General features: G+C 36.2%; 1 protein-coding gene across 1 annotated transcript; it reads left to right on the top strand.

Annotated features, from left to right (window-relative positions):
• Nucleotides 1-658: 658 nt before the first annotated feature.
• Nucleotides 659-5,095, top strand: LOC105766234 (uncharacterized). Its single transcript, XM_012585611.2, has 7 exons — nt 659-1,178; nt 2,649-2,708; nt 2,793-3,041; nt 3,264-3,340; nt 4,015-4,091; nt 4,532-4,664; nt 4,749-5,095. The coding sequence occupies exons 1-7, from the start codon at nt 731-733 to the stop codon at nt 4,902-4,904; spliced, it is 1,200 nt and encodes a 399-aa protein (XP_012441065.1). The 5' UTR covers nt 659-730; the 3' UTR covers nt 4,905-5,095.
• Nucleotides 5,096-22,325: the final 17,230 nt, after the last annotated feature.

The raw sequence follows: 22,325 nt of genomic DNA, 5'->3' as shown, positions 1-22,325 counted from the left end.
AGCCACCACTCACTCAACAAGAGGAACGTTTGAGTGCTATAGCCAATAGCACCCTCACTCTTCTTTGACTAACCCTGTTACCATATATACATTGTAACAAAAAGACAAGAAAAGATATTTAAAAAAAGAGAGAATGTCATTGGTTAGCTCAAATACTTTGTTTTGATTAAAATGTTTATATAACGTTTAAGATTTATTAATACTATTAAAATTATTTGTTAATTTCAAATCCAACACAATGCCATTTTTTGTTATATGGCTACTAAGTGAGTACTTTTTAATTTTAAAATATTACAATAGCGAATTTAATGAAGACTCTAATAATGTTAACAATTGAATATAAATTTAAAAATTTGAAAATTAAAAGGACTGAATTTTTAAAAGTAAAAGTCCAAATACTAAATTTTAACTATATAAAATATAAAACTTAAAATATAATATTAAAATATTTAGTCTATAATTTAATAAAAATATTAATAATTAACCAAAGGGAAGCCTGCTAGGATTACATAGCAGTAAAAGTAAAGAAAACTATAATTAATTCACCATTTATTCTTTTCTTTTACTAAAAATATCTCAACAAGTGGCAAAAGAAAAGATAATAAATATCTTAAATACATAAGAATGAGAAATTTGGATTTGACAATGAGCCTTGGTTTTGTTTTTAGTTACCATTTTTGTAGATCGAGTGTCTTAAACAATTTTTTATTTTATTTTATTTTTAATTCATATGGCTCTCTCTGTTTCCCCTTCTTTATCATTTACCCAAAATTTCCCACGCTTCGTCACTTCCCATTCGCTTCCTCTCTCTCAGTGTCATCCAATTTCCTTCCAAACACCACCACCAAAAAGCATCCATTACCACCCACCAAGAGCTCTGAGGGAATGGCAAGAATACGAGGAAGCAGTGAAGAAGAAGGACTTAGCTACTGCTCTAAGGTTCCTTATATCCATTGAAAAAGACAATAGCGACGACTCTGTTGATGAAAATGGTTCCTTATCCACCCAGTCAGCTCGGTCACAAATTGGCGATCTGGGTTTTTTTGGTGGGTCTGTGAGGGATTGGGAGGTCTTGGATACCTGCCTTAATGCTGATGATATGAGACTTGTTGGCATGGCTTATGAGTTCCTTAAGGCCAAAGGTTTTTTACCCAATTTCGGAAGATTCAGTAGCATCGGTAAATAATTTACTTTCTCTATTCATTCAAAATTATGATGATGATGATAACGATGTTTGAATTTTTAGAAATTTTTGAATGCTGATTTGATATCTTGATTTCTGAATTTTTTTGAATTATGAATGCTTAATGCTCATTTTTTTTTTCCTTTTTAGTTCTTTTATGTATTTTTCGTGCAGTTGATAATATAATTGCATGCTAGAATATTTGTGATAGGAAAAAAGAACATGATTTTATACTTTTCAGGATTTTAGTATTAGTTCTGGCCCAAGATGAAAAGAGAAAATATTCGAATTAATTAAGGCTTGTTGCTTAATTTGTAACTTTTTAAACGACCAAAAGATGCACTTCTTCAGAGAAGCAAAAAACATTTTGGAGAGTGGGTCAAAAGATGTTCATAAAATCAGAGGAAAGTGAGCTCGGTGATGAATATATGGCAATATAAGGACCATTAATTCAAAAATAAAAATAAAAGAAGGATATGTGCAAGAGTCACAAAAGGATTCAAGGGTTACCAGTTATTTATAAAGAAAACTCAGATTCACAAAATACTATCCAAACTTGCACCTGAAAGTGCCCATTGGATCTTGGTTCAAGTAAAATACATGTAATAATAAAATAATTTGAAGTAGATTTTGACATCATTGCCTGAGAGTTGCAAAGATAATTTCTTCTAGATAAAGTCACAATGTGGTGCAGTTAGTTTTGCCATTGGCATTAGCTTACTTTACCTGAAGTTTGGTGTCTCTTTGGGCTGTAAGATTCACCAGCAACATAGAATCAATATCTATCCTTTTTATTGGAGACAGTTTGATGTCTCTTTGAGCTCTTGATAGTTTTTATTTTCTCCTTTTGCGAATATGCATAATTTGGTGTTGCATCTTCTTCATATTGATGTATGGTATATTATTTATGAATGAATATTAAGTCAAATAGATGCTTTTTATTTAATTAAAAGTGAAAAGCAAGTTCGACTGTCTTGTATTTATTGGCTTGTTTTTCAAGTCATTGTTTGGTTCCTTGTTTCTAAAGAGCTATGGTTTATACCAGGATTCTAATGCTGCTATGCTCTATGAATGTCATTAATTGGCACCGGTGATCTGTTAGATTAGTATTTCATGACTTTTTTGCTTATCTTACTGCAAGTCTGTTGTTCTTTTCAACAATTATTTTCATGCTTGACTATCAAAATGCAATCTGAATGATGTGGTTATTGTCATGTATGAGATGTTGATGTATATTTAATTTTGTCTTATGTTTCTTGGTTTGGAAATGATACATCAGTTCTCGTTGTCCTGTACAATAATGCTCCAATGGAACGTCCTTACTGATGATATCTGAGCAATTTTATCCCAACTGCATTATCATGTTGCTAGGACTAATGATAGCCACATGAGGACATTTCCCTTCCAATACATTTATCTATAATACCTAAAATTTTATTCCCAAATAACTCCCTGCATTCTGCAGTTTTGGATGGTGCTAGGGATATTAGACCTTCTGTGTTGAAGTCTTCTACTGGCCTAGAAGGTATATTTATTTTAATTTCCTGAAGTGGTCTAATTTGTTCTATATGATCTCAACTGAGGACTTTTTTTTTTTTCCTTATATCAGCTTCTAAATTTTCTCCAAAGAAGTGGGGTCTTTCCGGAAGCTCAAGTGTTGTATTGGCTGGCTTTCTTGGTGGGGTGTCCTATCTACTTCAACAAGGAATTGATATCAGGCCTCAACTTGCAATCATACTAGGGCTAGCCTTCACAGACTCTATCTTCCTTGGTGGTACCTGTTTAGCTCAAATCTCTAGTTATTGGCCTCCATATAGGCGTCGGATTCTAGTTCATGAAGCAGGGCATCTGCTAGTAGGTATGTGATCAATTGTTTGCTCTTAATGCCAAAGCAATTTCTGCATGCAAAAGAAAACATTGAGTGTGAGCCTTACATATGAAACTTTTATGCCTATTCATCACTACATGTCTGATTTCTCACATTTAGCACCTTCCATGATTTCATTTGATTATACTATACTGTTCTTTGTTTGTTTTGGGTTGTTAGCAGCATAATTAATTATCTTTAGTTTATTCACAGCTTATCTTATGGGTTGCCCTATTCGTGGAGTGATTTTAGACCCAATAGTTGCGATGCAAATGGGAATTCAAGGGCAGGTATTTAAGTTATCAGTTTTTTGTTTTTATGGAACCTTTTCTTTTCAATGCTATTGGGTGCTGTCTTCTTCGTGGTGATGTGATCAATTTCTCAAACTTTGAGACAGTTTATCAAGATGAATATTAAAATACGGGCTTTAATGAACTAATATTAATATTAGAGGTCAATTTTATATCTGAACAAAAGATTTAGAGGCTTTATTTTCAAGTGTCAGATCAAGTGGAATATATCAAAGGAACAAGTCCAGAATTTTGATGGCTGCTTTAAGTTTATATGTTATATCTTTTGCTGGGATTCCTGATCATGTTTGAATTTCTTAGTTCTTCAAATATCTCAAAGTCTTCTCATTTTGACTTGTCTTTATATTACCTTGAACCATGTATTAGTTATCACATTTGAAAAAATAAGGACAAAAATCCTATTTCTAGGGTGGTCTCTAGGATGCCAGACTTGTGACTGGTGAGTTGGACATGATCATATCACCAGGTAATTTTTACATGAACATGATATTTTCTGTAACTAAGCCTTGGATTTTACCATCACCAGGCAATGGCTCCAGATAATGCACTGCTTTTGTAATCCCTCAGCTTTCTTTGAGAAAAAGTTTTATAGGACCTGACTAATTTGGATCAAAATATGTCAGTTGATCCTAAAATTCTGCACTTTTTTACAGGCTGGAACTCAGTTTTGGGATGAAAACATGAATAATGAAATGGCAGAAGGACAATTGAGTGGTTCCACATTTGATAGGTTGGTAGGACAAGTTTTTTCCATTTTTCATGTACTAAACAATTGAATATGATTTTATTTGGTAATCTGATTTGTGAGCATGCCTTTCCTAAATTCAGTGGAAAATATTTCATGTCAAATTATCTGTTCAGAAAGCATTCCAAATAGGTTCCTTTTTCTTCCAGCTTACGTGGTGAAACTTTAACTATGCTCTCTTGATGATTCCTTGAAAAAAGCTTCTCGGTTTTTACTAGCTGTCCATTTTAATTCATTGTTTCACCACCAGGCTGGTTCTGATTACCCCATGTTGATTCTGTTGCGAATGCTTGCTTATGGAAGGTTATAAAGTCATTATTGGAACAGCATCTATGCTATAATATATCTCTATATTTTAATTATGATTAAGCGTTTAATGAAGGCCTAAGCCTGAAATATAATATGGGGCATGATTTATTGTTCAGATACTGCATGGTACTTTTTGCTGGCACTGCAGCTGAAGCTCTTGTTTATGGTGACGCTGAGGGTGGTGAGAATGATGAGAACTTGTTTAGAAGCATCTCTGTTCTTCTTCAACCCCCACTCTCAGTAGCGCAGGTACGATTTTGGCACTCTTAGTTTTCAAGTTTTTATGATATTTTGATTTAAATATTAACCGAGTTCGGCATTACTTTTGAGAAGATGTCAAATCAAGCAAGGTGGTCAGTGCTACAGTCTTACAATCTGCTTAAGTGGCATAGACATGCTCATCGAGCAGCATTCAAAGCTATGGAAAACGGCGCTAGTCTTAGTGTCATAATTAGGAAAATTGAGGAAGCCATGTCTTCCAATAGATGAAGTATGGAAGTTCCAAATCTTCTGGTTTTATGTTCACATTCTTATAGAGGTAATAATTTTGTAATCTGTTTTTTCTATTTTTTTGTTGACCACCACTTTGAATAATTGTAACAAAGGTAGAATTTGAGAGAAAAACTCATGTATTTACTTAAAGGAATATCATAAATATATACTAGTTTACAAGAGTTTAACTAGGGAAAGAAGTAAGAGTTTAATATAAGCTCTAACACTAATTATCTAATATTATATTCACAACACTTCCCTTCAAGCTGGAACATAGATATTGATCATGTTCAGCTTGTCATAAATGTAATCAACTCGAGCTCTACTCAAAGCTTTTGTAAATATATCTTGTAGTTGATCTTCAGTTTTAACATAACCTATAGAAATGAAGTTTTTTGAATTTTTTCACGAATAAAATGATAATCAACCTCAATATGCTTTGTTCGTTCATGAAATATTGGATGTAGAGTTGTTTGATTGTCGCAGTATATCTCTGTTGGTAATGTAGTTTCTAATCCAATTTCACTCAATAGTCGATAGACTCGTACAATTTCACACACAGATTGTGCCATCGCTCTATACTCTGATTCTGCAGTAGATCAAGAGTTTACATTTTGTTTCTTGGTTTTTCATGAAATTAAGTTTCCTCCAACAAAAAGCAATATCCTATAGTAGACCTCCTGTCACCCTTTGATCCTGCTCAATCTACATATGACAAACATTCAATACTAGTGTGTCTGACTTTTATATAATAAAACCTCGTTCTGGAGTCCCTCTCAAATAACAAAGCATTCGTTCCAAAGTCGCCTAATGTTTTACTGTTGGAGAGGATAGGAATTGACATACAACACTAACAGAATGTGCGATATTTGGGCGAGTTAGTTTCCCAACCAACTTCCTATACCTTTCAGGATCTTCAAATAAGTCATTATTTTCTTTCATAAGTTGTAAATTGGGAACCTTTGGCACATTGCAAAGCTTAAACCCTAACTTCCCAATTTTAGTAAGTAAATCAAGTGTATATTTTTTTGGGGACAAGAAAGTACCTCTCTTACTCCTTGTAACTTCAACATGCAAAAAATACTTCAACTGTCCCAAATCTTCCGTTTGGAATAAGGCTTGAAGAAAAGACTTCAAAGCTAAGATACCTGAACAATCACTCTTAGTGATAACAATGTCATCCACATAAACCCACTAATAAAATAATGCCTCCATCAGAGTGTTTATAAAACATTGTGTGATCTCAAGTACTTTTCTTCAACCTGAATTCTTAAATCGCCTCACAAATCTCCCAAACCAAGCACATGGACTTTAATTCAATACACAGAGATTTTAATATTTGTCATACTTGCTTTTTACACTCCCCTGAGAAACAAACCTAGATGGTTGCTCCATATATACTTTTCTTGAAGATCACCATGTAGGAAAGCATTTTTAATATCAAGTTGATGCAAATGCTACTCATAAGTGGCTGCCATAGAGATGAACAACCAGACAAAATCTAGCTTAGCTACTGGAGAGAAGGTATCTGAGTAGTCAATTCCGTACGTTTGGGCATACCCTTTAGCAACCAATTGAGATTTAAGGTGAGTTACTGATCCATCAGGGTTTACTTTAATTGTAAACACCCATTTACAACCAATGACCTTTTTCCCTTTAGGTAAATCAACCAAATCCCAAGTACCATTTCCATTTAAAGCTACCATCTCCTCTACCATTGCAACTCACCAACCAAGATGAGACAAGGCTTCACGAATAGTTTTTGAAATGATAATATGTTAGATGCTCAAAAATCGAGTGGAAATTTTAAGAGAAAAAAAGAAGAACAGAGAGGAAGAAAATAGGATAGGAAGAAATCTATTTTTTTTCATTCAATAATTTCATAACCAACTCCCCCACACAATTCAGCTTAAAAAGAAAGGAAATAACAAGAAACTGACATGGCAAAAACAGTTAAACAAAACTCATCGTTTCACTAACATGCTACGCCCCATTTTACCAATTATTCCTTTAGTCCAAAACTCATTGTTTCACTAACTTTTCTAGCTCATATCAATACCACCCTCTTAGAACCAATCCTTGTCCTCAAGGATGAAATTGAGGAAACTTAGCCTGCAACACTGACAAAGACTCCCAAGTTGCATCTTCTGGAAAAGAATCAATCCACTCAACAAGAACTTTAGTGATAGCTTGATTCCCTCTTTTAACAATCTGCCTATCAATGATTCTGACCGGTTCCTTTGGTAAAGCACCATGAACATCTACCAAAGGTAAGTGAGATTGTGAAAGAGTAGACCCTATATGTTTCTTCAGCTGGGAGACATGGAAAGTTGGTTGAATACGAGAACCCAGAGGTAGTTGCAGAGTGTACGCGACTTCGCCAACTTTCTTTAGTACTGGAAAAGGGCCATAGTATTTAGGAGAGAGCTTTTGATTAAGGATTTTCCTGACAGTTTATTGCCTGTATGGTTGCAACTTCAGATAGACCCAATCACCAACCTGAAAACTCCTCTCACTTCTATGCCTATCAGCAAATTGTTTCATGCGCCCTTGAGCTCTTTTTAAATGGAAATGTAGTAATTTCCTTGCGACCTCACGAGCTTGCAAACTCCTATCAACGACAGCCACAGAAGAAACCCCAGCTAGGTATGGCATGTGTGAAGGTGGAGGCTGCCCATAAAGAGCTTCATAGGGAGTGAGCTGGATAGAAGAATGGAAAGAAGAATTATACCACCATTCAGCTAGTGGTAACCAATGTAACCAATTGGCAGGGGTTTCCCCGATCATGCATTTTAAGTAACTTTCGAGGCAACGGTTCAACACCTGAGTCTGACCATCCGTCTGTGGGTGGTAAGCTGTGGACAACAACAGCTTGGTACCAGCTTGATTGAATAACTCCTGCCAAAATTTGCTTACAAAAATTTTATCTCTGTCTGAAATAATTGAATCGGGCATGCCATGGAGTTTATAAACATGGCTTATATACTCCTGTGCCACCTCTTTAGCTGTGTAAGGATGAGACAAACCCAAGAAGTGACCGTACTTGGTTAAATGGTCCACCACTACCAGAATGGAATTTGTCTTGCATGAATTTGGTAGACCTTCAATGAAGTCTAAGCTAATGACTGACCAAGCTCGACTAGGAATAGGCAATGGTTGGAGGAGCCCTGGAGAAGACACTGATTCACTCTTGCATTTTTGACAAACCGAGCATTCGCGAATCCATCGTTTCACGTCAGTAGTCAACCCTTTCCAAAATAACAAACTCGTCAATCTCTTCTTGGTCACCTGTACTTCCGAATGGCCACCAACTGCACTGGCATGGAAATGATAAAATAATTCTTGTCTCAGCTGCATATTTTTACCAACCATGATTTTCCCTTTTCGGCGCAAGAAACGACCATCCCATGAATACTTATCACTTTGAGCATCGGCCCGTTGCATGTCTTGAATGTTTTTTTGTAGCTTCACATCGAGCACATAAGATTGTTGCACCTATTGCAGTAGCTCAGATATAGTCGAGCTAGATGATAACATAAAAAGCTGACCTTGTTTCAGATGGGGTTGTCGAGATAAGGCATCATCGACCCTATTGTTAATACACTTCCTATAGAATACCTCGAAATCATAACCGAGCATTTTTGCAACCCAGCGCTGTTCGAATGGAGTGATGGCTGCTTGATCAGACAGGAAGCGCAAGTTTTGATGGTCAGTCTGTATTTTAGAATGTCGACCCACAAGATACGTATGCCACTTTCTGACAGCTAACAGTGCTGCTAACATTTCTTTTTCATAAATAGATAAAGCCTGAAGTTTGATTCCCAAGGCTTTGCTAAAGAAAGCCACCGGTCTCCCTTGCTGTTGTAACACTGCACCCACTCTAATTCCATTGGCATCAGTATCTACAACAAATTCAAGCTAAAAATTCGGTAGAACTAACACAGGTGCAGCACATAAGGCAGCTTTCAACGCTTGAAAAGCTGCTATAGCTTGGTCAGACCAGCCCCATCCAATTTTTTCAACAAATCCGTAAGTGGTTTAACTAACACCCCATAACCCCGAATGAACCTCTTGTAATAACCAGATAGACCAAGGAAGCTCCTCAATTTCTTCACTGATTATGGAATTGGCCAAGCCGAAATGCATTCAATCTTTGAATAGTCCATAGAAACTGTACCCTCAAATAGCACATGACCCAAATACTCAATTTTAGATGTCCCAAAATAGCATTTACTCCTTTTTACAAACAACTGTTGCTCTCTTAGAATCATGAGAACTGACTTCAAATGCTTCAAATGTTCAGACCATGACTTTGAGTACATGAGTATATCATCAAAGAAGACGAGTACAAATTTTCTCAGCCAAGGTTTAAAAACATTATTCATGAGGGCTTGAAATCTAGATGGGGCATTGGTGAGGCCAAAAGGCATTACGAGAAACTCATAATGCCCCCTGTGTGTTCTGAAAGTAGTCTTGTGAATATCAGGTTCCCACATTCGTATTTGATGGTATCCGGACCTCAGGTCCAACTTGGAAAACACGCGAGCCTCCCCCAACTCATCCAACAGCTGTTCAATTATAGGAATAGGGAACTTATCCTTAACTGTGTGCTGATTCAATTGTCTATAATCAACACAGAGTCTCCAACTACCATTTTTTTAACCATCACTATAGCACAAGCAAATGAGCTGTTGCTGTCCCTGATGATGCTAGCTTGAAGCATTTCTTGAATTAACTTCTCAATTTCTCCCTTTTGAATGGCCGAATATCGATAAGGCCGTATCTTCACTACCATACCTTCATCTTTCAAGGGGATCCTATGGTCGTGTAAGCGAGGAGGAGGTAGCCCTTTTGGTAACTGGAAAACATCCGTAAAATCTTCCAAAAGTTCTTGAACCTCGTTTTTCGGGTCATCAACCATAAGAGCTGAGAGCATTATTTGGCTAGATGAGCTCAATACTATTGCATAGGGACCCAAAGATTGCCCCACAGTCGAAAAACACCTAGGACTGGAGTTAAGACTTTCTACAGCGAAAGAACTAGGAACAATTCCCTGTATGGTGCAAACTACATCCTTGATCTTAAACTGCATGATTAAGGAACTAAAATTCCAAATGATGTCACCTAAAGAGAGTAGCCATTGAAACCCAAGCACCATATCACATCCTTTTAATGGTAAAACCATGAAATCTATTTCAAACGTGTAATTTTGGACTTTCCATGATACCCCTTTACACATTCCTCTAGTGAATAAAGACTCACCATTTGCCACGGAAACTTTCAACTGTTCTTGATGCATTACGGCCAAAGATAGGCGACTCACCAATCTAGCATCAATAAAGTTATGTGTATTTCCTGAATCAACAAGAATGATGGCCAAAAGGGAACCTACTCGAGCAGCAACTCGCATAGTGTTATGACCTTGCATACCTGTAAGAGCATGTAGTGAGATTAGAGGTGACTTAGGTGGTTCATCCTCCGTATTACTCTCTTCCAAATAATCTGAACACTCCTGGAATTCTTCCGCTTCACTGTCAGAAAGTGGTTCCATCAACAACTGATATAATTGGGACTTGACACACTTATGCCCTGCTTGATACTTGGCTCCACACCAAAAACATAAACCCTTTTGTTTCCTCTCCACCATTAGCGTCAGAGAAATGGAACGAGATGTTTGTTTGCTAACCGGAGTATTACTGCCTGATTGAGAGACTGAATTTGCTCTTGTTTGAGTAGAAGAGTAACCAGTTGCCATAGAATAATTTAACAACGGTCGAAGTGAATTATGCAAGGGAATAGAGGGTCTCTTAGCCATACCCGAAAAAAGTACCTCGATCTTCCTTGTAAGCTGGAAAGCCTCCATTAATGTAGAAGGTTCGAACCAATCTAAATAATGCCCAATTTCGGTCTTCAAGTTACTGATGAAGATACTAAGGGCATATGATTCAGGAAGATGTAACTGATTCAATAAACCAACAAAAGAATCCTGGAACTGCTCCACAGTGCCCTGCTGCTTAAGATTGACCAGAGCCTTCATCGGATTTCCAAACTGCCCAAATCCAAAACGGTCTTGCAAACTCTCCAAGTAAGCTGGCCATGCTAACATGTGAAGACCACTATTCTGTCGTGAGTAAAAATGGTGCCATTCCAAAGCCCTGCCCTCCAGATGCAACATCACTATGCAAACCTTGTCTGAATCTGGTGTTCCTTCAGCCTCAAAGTATTGCTCTAGCTTAGTCAACCAGCCACAAAAATCAGAACCGTCAAAACTGGGACACTCTAGACGACGACTAGCTTTTTCCCACTTCACCAGTACATGAGAGGCATTTTCCGGGTGAATGCTAGTCCCATCTGCTGGATTCGATCTACCCTCCATCTCCTTAGGAGGAAGCCCAGGCGGCACCACCAACACCCTTTTCCCATTGTCCTCAGTCACCGTCACCGCAGAGCCAAGCTTGAGTTGGCCGAGACATTGACCCAAAAGAGCCTACAAATCATTACGAAACTCGGTACGAAACTCCTAAAAATTTGTATCCATTTGAGTCTCCATCTTAGCATCTAAACGAACCAGTTCTGCCTGTAGCTTGGATATGTCCTGCTGAACGCCTACAATCTCCTTCTGCAACCTCGTAGAAACTCTATTGCCCGCCATTAACAAGATCGTAGAGCTCTGATACCTTTGTTAGATGCTAAAAAATCGAGTAGAAATTTTAAGAGAAAAAGAGAAGAACAGAGAGGAATAAAATATGATAGGAAGAAATCTATTTTTTTCATTTAATAATTTCATAACAGACTCCCCCACACAATTCAGCTTAAAAACAAAAGGAAATAACAGGAAACAGACGTGGCAAAAATAGTTAAACAAAACTCATCGTTTCACTAACATGCTACGCCCCGTTTTACCAATTATTCCTTTAGTCCAAAACTCATCGTTTCACTAACTTTTCTAGCTCATATCATAATAGTATCTAAGGAGGTAATAAAAACAAGAGAAGGAGACAAATGATCATAAGACACAAAAGATGAAATAGGGTAAGTATATTGACGTTTACCTTTCCGAAGGGTAATAGGAAGATCAAGACTCGGGTCAGAATCACTTGAGGCTGGATCGATCGACAAAGAGATTGGTAGAGGATCTGTTCTTGGAGGTTCTTATCGTCGTGAATAAACATGAGTTATAAGTGGTCGAGTAGATGGTGGATTAGGTGTTGTGATAGCTGGAGAACTGATTGTATATACCAAAATATCATCTTCCTCCTGCAAACTAGTGGATACAAATGAAGAAAAGAAAGGAATCTTTTCAAGAAAAGTGACGTCAGTAGAAACCAAATAACGTTTAAGGTCTGGAGAATAACACTTATAATGCTTTTGGAGATGAGGATACTTAAGAAACACACACTTAAGGGATTTATGATCTAATTTCGTTACCTATGGACAAACATCACGAATAAAATAAGTGCTTCCACATATCTTAGGTGAAATAGGAAATAACGACGTAGATGAAAGAGAACATTATAAGGAATACCAGAATTGAGTATTAAAGAAGGCATACGATTTATTAAAAAGCAAGCTGTAGAATCAACATCAGCCCAAAAACATTTCGCAACTTTCATTTGAAAAAGAACTCTAGCAACTTCAAGAAATGCCTATTTTTCCGTTCAGCAACTCCATTTTGAGATGGAGTATCAACAAAGATTGATGAAGAATTCCATTTTTTCTCATATAGTCTTTTAATAGATTAGAAAAATATTCTTTTACATTACCACTTCGTAATGTACGTGCTAAAGTATTCAGTTGAGTTCCAGTTTTATTGGAGTTGAGAATCAAAACTAAGCAATCACAACAAAGTCTTGAGCTTTAAGCAATAGATACTTGCTAAACAAACAAGAAAATCGAGCAAGGAGAACAAGAACAAATTGCTTAAGTTAAACTAAAAAAAGAAGAAAATTTGTTGAATGATTCATCATCATATATCAGAAAGAACAAAAAATTACATATAACAAATAATTAACTTGTCAAAATGAATAAAGTTTCACCTAAACACACCTAACTCAATTAACAATGTCTTGAAACTTAGCAACTGAGCAATACTTAGCAGATTTCTGTAAATTTCAGGTACTAGCAGAACATTAGAAACAAGTTTGTTACTTGAAGGTGTGTCAATTAGCACATCTCCCTTCCCTTCTGCTTTGATGTAGTGACCATTGCCTACTTTTACTCTTGATGTAGTGACAATAGAAACAAGGTTGGTCTGCACTTGGCTTGAAAGACACCTTCTTGATGCTCCTCCTGTCTACTAGCTCTTCTTTGTTCCTGAGCATAGAGGGCATTGATCAGCTCAATTAAAAGGATGCTTGACAGGTCTCTTGAGTCTTCCAGGGAAGTGATTTTGGCTTCATACCGATCAGGTAAGGTTGAAATAACCTTCTCCACTATTTTGGCTTCACTGAATTGGTCCCTCAGCAATTTGATGCTGTTCACAACAGCCATGATCCTTTCTGAATATTGCTTAACTGTCTTTGGCTCTTTCATCTTCAAGTTTACAAAATCCCTTCTTAAGTTTAAGAGTTGTTGCTGTCTTATTTTTTCAGTGCCTTGAAACTCTTCTTGAAGCTTGTCCTAAACCTGTTTTGTAGTCTCACAGGCCATAATCCTTGTGACAATCAAGCCTGACACACTGTTTTGGATGCATGACAATGCCTTGTACCTCTTGGCTTTGTCATTAGAGTGCTATTTGATCTGAGCTACTATGGGGTTAGCTCTCAAGGGTGGTGGTTCAACATCAGCATTGACAACTTCCCACAAGTCAAATGCTTGCAAGTAAGTCTTCATTTTCAGTTCCCAAATGTGGTAGCCTTCACCATTGAATACTGGTGGTGGTGCTGGAGAGAAACCTGATGAAGACATTGTTTTTGAGAGTAGAAAGGAGAAAGGTCCTCTAAGAAATCAGCTCTCGATACCAATTGTTGGAGTTGGGAATCAAAACTAAGCAATCATAACAAAATCTTGAGCTTTAAGCAATAGAGACTTACTAAACAAACAAGAAAATCGAGCAAGGAGAACAAGAATAGATTGTTTAAGTTAAACCAAAAACAAGAAGAAAATTTGTTGAATGATTCATCATCATATATAAGAAAGAAATATTACATATAACAACTAATTAACTTGTCAAAATGAAGAAAGTGTCACCTAAACACACCTAACTCCACAAACAATGTCTTGAAACTTATAAAACATTGCTTACACACTTGGTTAAGCTGATTTATCAAATCTATCAGCACCAAATTACAACAAATTCATTACAAACTTAGTTCAATTGTAACTAAGAAACAAAACATCATCAAAACAACAAAATGACAACTGTATGTGCTTCAACTGCTACCTACATGGCTCGATCCTAAGGGGCTGCATGTAAGCCAACTTTTAACTTTAGCACAAAAAGTACAAAAAAATAGAAAATAAATTAGAATGATTTTTCATTAAAAATATATCCAAGTAACACGAGAATGATTGTCCACAAAAGTAACAAAATATCAAAACCCAATTTTAGATGGAATAAGGCAAGGACCCCAAACATCATAAAGATCTAAATCGGAAGGGAATTCAACCCGTTTATTGACTCTAGAAACTAAAGGAAGAAGATGATGTTTTGCAATCTCAAAAAACTCACAATCTAATGATGACATGCTTCGAAATTCAGGACACAACTTATTTAATGACGACAAGCTAGAATGACTCAACCGACAATGTACTTTAAATGGAGTTGACGAACTAGAAGAAGCAATGGATTTTAGTACTTTTGTGTCAACAACATAGAGGCCTTTAGATACATGACCTCTACCAATAATATGCTTTGTCATAAGATCTTGAAAAAGACAATAATTAGGAAAATTGAGACACAACAGTTTAAGGCATGAGTAAGTTTACTAGAAAAGATTAGGTCAAACAAAAAATCAAGTAAACGTTACAGTGAGGTCAAAGGAAGTGATGAGGTCGGATTAATAGTTCAATATCCAAGAATACAAGAAGATCTATCGGCTAAAGTAACTTTAGATAAAGTTGTGTGAGATTGAAAGATGGAAAAAAGAGTTGAATTACAAGTCATATGGTTTGTAGCACCAGAATTAATGACCCATCTAGAGGATGAAGAAAGAAGACACTTAGTGGATTTACTTGACTCAACGATAGAAATAATTGAGGAAATTTGCTCAGATAGTGAAATGGTCTCGACACTAAGTGTTGCACCATTTGCATATTGTGCTTTTCAAGCCTTATTTTGAAGCTTCACAAGGTATGCTTTGTATGACCTGACTCATGGCAACAGAAACAAATGATTCCTCCTGTTTTCTTATTACAACAACTCCCACTACCTCTATTGCGATTAGTTGGTCCTCGTGTCTTTCATTCACGACCAACAAGAGCACTATTGTTAGCTTGGATTGAGTGAGAGTTTTTCGTAAATACTCTCGTTAAAAAATCTTGAAGTGATTAAATCTTTAAAGTAGACAAAATTTATGATTTTACAGCCTTAAAACTTTGGAGGAAGACCAATGAGGAAACTCATAACAACCATTTGTTCTCGCTGAGTTTGTTGAACTATCACATTTGAGCTAAACGACAACTGAAAATTAAGCTCTTCATAAAACTTCTTGAGCTCCATAAAATAGGCTGTGAGAGACTTATATTGTTTATTTGGATAGTAGAATTCTTGGCATACCTTGTACATACACGAAATATTTCCTTTCCTAGAATATAAAAAATCCAAGTACTTCATTAACTCTTTAACAAATTCACAGTAATTAATAAAAAAATTACCTCACTGTCAATAGAATTTTGTTTCTACAAAAATTCGAGCATAACCTCTCGGCCAAGCTTGTTTGGTATTATTAGTGTGAGGTTCATTTGTCAAGTGGTCAACCTTATCAATACTCCACAAATAAATCTTAACTATTTTTCTCCAATTTAAATAATTAGAACCATTCAACTTGTGTTCTGTGATTTTTAACATCACCGGAATCAAATCACCAATTGAAACTTTAGTGTCTCCTATCATGATTATGAATGAGCAATGAATTCAATGATAAAATTCTAAACAGCTCCAAAATTCAAATAGCCACCAAATATAAAGGACCCCCACAAAAAAAATTCCCAAAACAATTAGTAAACAAATATGAACATTGATTAAATAGGAGAAAAAGAAGAAAGTCCTTTGAGATGGTCCCAAACCAGAAAATCAACTACTAGGTCGTGGTCAAAATGCCAAGTCACTATTATGGGAGAAGGGTGGTGGTCAGGTGAGGTGGCATGCGCCTCTACACGCTGGCATATAGTGAAGGCTCTTGAACTTCTAATAGTGTGTGAGGGCCACAAGCATGGATTTTTTTGGCTATTGGTTTTCAGAGGTTGGCTTGAAACTGTCTCATGTGCTCTCCCTAGGTCGTTGTTGAGACCAAAAAAGCACCCTTTGGTCAACAAAAAAAATATTTTACCTTAACTCTAATACCATGTAACAAAGGTAGAATTTGAGAGAAAAACTCGTGTATTTACTCATAGAAATATCATACATATACTAGTTTACAAGAGTTTAACTAGGGAAAGAAGTACAAGTTTAATGTAAACTCTAGAACTACTTGAGCCATAGCTCTGTATTCTACCTCAGCACTTGATCGAGTAACCACACTATGTTTCTTGCTTCTCCAAGTGACTAAGTTTCCTCCCACAAGTGTGCAATATCAGATGTAGGGCTTCTGTCATCTAAAGATCCAGTCCAATCTGCATTTGTAAAAATTTTATCCGTGATGAGCATATTTAAAAAAAAAGATATTTTTTCCTAGAGCAGACTTCAGGTAGCGTAGAATGCGAATGACAACTTGCATATGACACTTTCGAGGATCATGCATAAATTGACTTACCAAATTGATTGTATATGTTATGTCAGTCTAGTGTGTGATAGATAGATTAGTCTACAAACCAGTCTTTGATATCTCTCTTTATCCACTGACTCCCCTATTCCAGCTTGCAACTTATGATTGCTTCCTATAGGTGATTCTGCATGTTTGCATCCCATCATACCCGTCTCAGTTAAGGTATCTAGGATGTATTTTCTTTGAGAGATGAAGATTCCTTTCTTTGATCTAGCAACTTCAATTCCAAGGAAATATTATAACTTTCCTAGATATTTGATTTCAAATTCTTGAGCCAAACACTGTTTCAATCAAGCCATGTCTTCCTTACTGTCTCCTATCATCAATATATACAATAAGGAGAGTGATCTTACCCTTGTGATGTTTCATAAAAAGGGTATGATCAACATTGCTTTGTTGATAATCAAAAGTGATCATAGCTTTGCAGAATTTGTTAAACCATGCTTTAGGAGATTATTTCAGTCCATACAAGACTTTTTTTCAATATGCATACTTTCCCTTATGTTTTTGTATTCACAAATCTAGGAGGAATCTCTATATGCACTTCCTCTTCTAGGTCTCTATGTAGGAATGCATTCTTTATATCAAACTGTTGTAGGTTCCAGTCGAGGGTGGTTGTTCAAGAAAACAAAATTTTGATGGTGCTCATTTTTGGCAACAAAGGTAAACGTCTCTTGATAGTCCACTTCATAAGTTTTAGTGAAGCCTTTAGCAACCAATCTGGCTTTGACCTTTTCAATCGAACTATCAGACTTGTGTTTCGTAGTAAACACCCATTTGCAACCCACCAAGTTCTTATCTACTAGAGGAGTAACGAACTCCTAAGTCTCATTCTTTGCCAGTGTTCTCATTTCATCAACCATGGTTTCTTTCCACTTGGGATCTTCAAATGCTTCACACCAATCCTGTGTAATAGACACAGTGGAAAAAGACAAGGAAAAGGCTCTATAGGAAGGGAACAATGAGTCATAAGAGATAAAGTTAGACATAAGGTGTCTAGTACATTATCTAACACCTTTTCTTTGGGCAATAGGCTTATCTAAATCATTTAGAAGATAGAAAAGTAAGGGTAACTCACCAAAAGAGGAAGATTCTTGGCACATAGTCAGTTGCATGATGGGTTCTTTTGTTCTAGTCCTTCTCGAATACTTCTTTAAATTTGGTTTGTCCAAAGCCCAACAATCTCCTTTTGAACAGTAGTCTCCCCTTAACAGTAGCTCCGACTTGGACAATGCTATTGTCTGAAATAAGTTTTTCAATAGTTACTGAGCCATGTATCATTTCTTGTCTCTCATTGATCTCCCCCTAAAGAGGTGATTGAGTTGTACCATAATAGAGCTCAATTTCTATGAATGTAGCATCCATACTAGTGAAATTTCGTTGTGAAGGAGGATGATAACACTTGTATCTTTTCTGTGTTGGAGAATATCCAATGAACAAATATTTAAGGGCTTGTGGATCTAATTTGCCTACTTTTCAATTATGGACATAATAAACATATCCAAATACCCTTGGAGGAATAATATAAGTATTGTGTCCTTGTAAAGTTTCCAAGGGACTCTTGAAATTAAGAGTTTTGAGTGACATTCTATTAATAAGTTAGGTCGTTGCAAGAATTGCATCCCCCTAGAATGGTTTAGGAAGGTTCATGGTAAACAAAAGAGATCTAGCAACTTCTAGAAAATGCTTGTTTTTCCTTTTAGTGACCACATTCTATACACTAGTACCGGGACAAGTTGCCTGATGAATTATCCCATGGGACTCCAAATAGGTATCAAAATTGTATATTGTACCATTGTCAGTTCTAAAAAGTTGTATCTTAGCATCAAATTGAGTACATACCATTTTATGAAAATATTGGAAGCATGTAAACACATCATTTTTTTTATTGTAGCACATACACCCAAGTCATTCTAGTACAATAAAAAAAAAAGAAACAAACCATTGATTACCAGATAAAGAGACATGCCGAGTTGGTCTCCAAACATCCGAATGAATAGTCATAAAAGGAGTATTACTTCTATTATTTCTCAAAGGATAAAAATTTTTAGTGTGTTTAGAAAACTCACAAGCTTTACAAAATAATTACTCAAATCGAGTCTTTGAAAATAAACTAGGATATAACTTTTCCATAACAAAAAATGATGGGTGTCCTTGTAATCTGTAATGCCCTCAAACCGACCCGATTGACTGGATCCGAATCCTGGGTGTTAATTCTCAAATACAGACTCATACATATGGCATACATCTAAAATTTCTTTACACTAAATAATGCATCTCTTTTATTAATACTAATCAATTTTAGACTGGGTATACCACAATTATTTACAATCATCAATCACACCCTTATAGTTGGTGGGACCTTACAAACGGAGCATAACTACTTAAATCGTCTTAAGGCTTCGGCAATAACTATTATGGCATTGTTATCCCATATCATACAAATTACATGGGCTTACAAAATAACTCTCTTAATTAGATTACTTGACTCCTAAAGTGCGATTACGCCTGTATGAATCTGCTTTGTATGCACAAGTGCCCTACTTCGCCATTCCCTTGGTGCAAACCTAGCATTATCCCTCTAAACATCATCCTCACCTATGGTATAAAACACAGAGGGGTAAGTTCAACAGAAATTAGTGAGAATGTCCCTTTTTTTTTACCTGTATTCACTTTTAAGGCTTTCTTCTTTGCTCCACGTTCTTATCTCGACAGTTGCAAAACTTGATCATATCGTCCAAGTTCAACTTCTTCAGAGTCTACCCAGTTGCCACGATGTCCATCTACAGACTACGTTACTAAGGCGCACTTTCCCCTTGACATAGATAACCACAGAAGTCTATACATAAAAGTAGCCACGAAGGCATCCATAACATTAAATAGCCACAAAGGCGTCCATATATAACATCAGATAGCCACAAAGGCATCCACATATAATAGGTAATGGTGTTTTCGACGATAGGGTTTTCCCTAAACTCATCTTCATGAGGTTTTCCCCTCATCTTCTGGTACTTACAACCCTTGCCATATAATAGTTTGACACTTGTTAAAATCCTAACCTTTTAGCCGTATGGGTGGTTTACAACTTTGAGGAAACGTACATGACAATCCATTTGCTCACTTATTTGAATGCATGTGGATTCGTTTTCCTGTTTTGTTCCTAACTACTTATTGGAATACAACTAGGATCTTAGACAAACTCATCTTATTTCTCCCAAACGATGTTTGGGTGGGTAGGACCATGCTTCTTGTTTTCTCCCAACTTATTTATATATAACAAAGGTTTCGCCAAAAGGGCGTGCACCTACAGACTTCGAATATATAGCCAGATCCAACACTTTACTTAGAGCATATTTCCTAACTCTTTCTTTTTTGGACCATACCCGGTTACAAGGACTTCACCAGGTGAAGTGTTACATAATCTCTCTAACCCAACCTAGACGTTATAGCCGAATTATGAAGGCTACATTAACCACCAAAATGGCCAAATAGTCCTTTTAACTTATGAAAACCCTAATCTATCTTTAGGAAAATTGCACCTTTTGAGCCGAAAGTACGTTAAAACATTCATTAATTAGACCAACTTTACTTAGAGTCCGTCTTATTAATAATACGCGACATTTAAAAAAATAGTTGAGTTGTCGTTTTAGCTTGTGAAAAACATGTTTCGTTCTAATGCAATAGAATTATGTAAGTATGTCGTATGTTACTTTAGGTCGAGTAACAAGCATTTATTGGTTATTAAGTTTAATAGCGCATGCATGCATAAAATCCCCAAATTAAAGTTTACCAAGCCACAATCCAAATAATAAGGATTACAGTCCAAACCAAAGTAAAATTATGATTAAATATTTCGATGTCCGAGTTGATGCTCCGCATGTTTAGTCTGGTCCTAATTATGAGGGTCACTTGAAAAGTATAAGACTAATAGGGTGAGCTTATGAAAGTTTAGAGTGAGTCAACATAATGTACAATCATACAGATAATCAGAACAAATAACAATCATCAATAGCATTTTAGAATAGTACATGGCAAAACTAATCAGTGTATGATCATGTCATGTGTATGATGTAATGCAAAAAGGTTCCTCCCCAACCATCCTGTACACACCACGAGTTCCCTAGAACCCGCCTACCAAACTCCAAATAGTGTGAGCCAAAGCTCAATGTGGATAAACCACCAATGAATAGTGCAGATAAATTGTTGGTAAAATGCAGACAAGCTGCTGGTAGTGTGGACTTCCACCAATATCAGTAATGCAGAAAAACTGTCAGTAATGCGATTAAATCATCCAATCTCCTTGGTACTCTAGGTGTAGTATACTAACTAAATATTGCAGACTTTAAATGTTGTCGGTACTCTATGAAACTCCTCTGTCAACCACAAAATCCAACCTAATGCAAATGCAAAATGTCATATTATTAGTGAAACACAACATGCTTACTAATAACAGTTCAGTATAGTGACATGCTTATCATGCTTTTTGGTAAACATTATCGGGGTATGCCTTGCATACTTTCAATTAACAGAATTAGTGGCATGTATGCCTTGCATACTTTCAATTAACAGAATTAGTGGCATGTGAACATGCTTTCAATATAATCATTTCCATGCATAAAATGTAACATCAACACATACATAACACGATATTAGTCATGGCAATTTCATAAGCACATTGAACAATGTCACAATTTTTAGCGTGCTTTCCATGCGCCCAATGATCAGTATTCTATGCCACAACATACATACAATCAACCAAAATAATAGCACATACCCATATAGTGCATACATTTCCTACATAATCATACAATCCTAAACAGGGCCTCTAACAATCGGCTTTACCATTTAAATACGTACCTTGCTCGAGATTTCGTTTATTCACTTTTAGGTCATTCAGCCATACCACATCTAACAAGAACATCTTACAAACTCTAATAACAATATTAGTTTAAGGCTAATTGCACAAAAGAAAGACCCATACCTTAGTTTTGAAAGCTACAACACTAAACTGTAAAATCTGCTCTTCCACTCTTAAGCCTTGATGAGCCTAGATCCAAAAACAAAACTTAATACATTAAAATAAAGTTAATGACCAGCCTTCAAAAACCTCGAAGGGCTCGACTAAATTATTGTTACAAGCATAAATTTTCATATTCGAAACATCGAGTGAACTTACACTGATTCGATTTGAAACAAGAGTACGAATGAAATCTGACTTCACTCCTGATCTGGGACATTTCGATCCATACCTACGATAATAAAATTACTAAAATTTACTAACCAGTAACTAATTAAAGGCCTTAGAAAAATTATCCAAAATAGTATCCCTTAACAAAAACATTTCGACACAATAACTTGCAACAGACTGCACTTACGCTCCCCGTTAACTAGATTTGAGATGCCGGATGAGTGAGATTGGGTACACCCTTAATGGAATAGGTTTAGGGTTAATTTAAGTAGAGGGGAATCAAAGGAAATGTTACTGTAAACGTGC

The sequence above is a fragment of the Gossypium raimondii genome, chromosome 5 (genome assembly GCF_025698545.1).
Source record: "Gossypium raimondii isolate GPD5lz chromosome 5, ASM2569854v1, whole genome shotgun sequence".
Lineage (NCBI taxonomy): Eukaryota > Viridiplantae > Streptophyta > Magnoliopsida > Malvales > Malvaceae > Gossypium > Gossypium raimondii.
The sequence above is the reverse complement of the archived record's forward strand: the minus strand, read 5'-3'. Positions and strand labels throughout refer to the sequence as shown.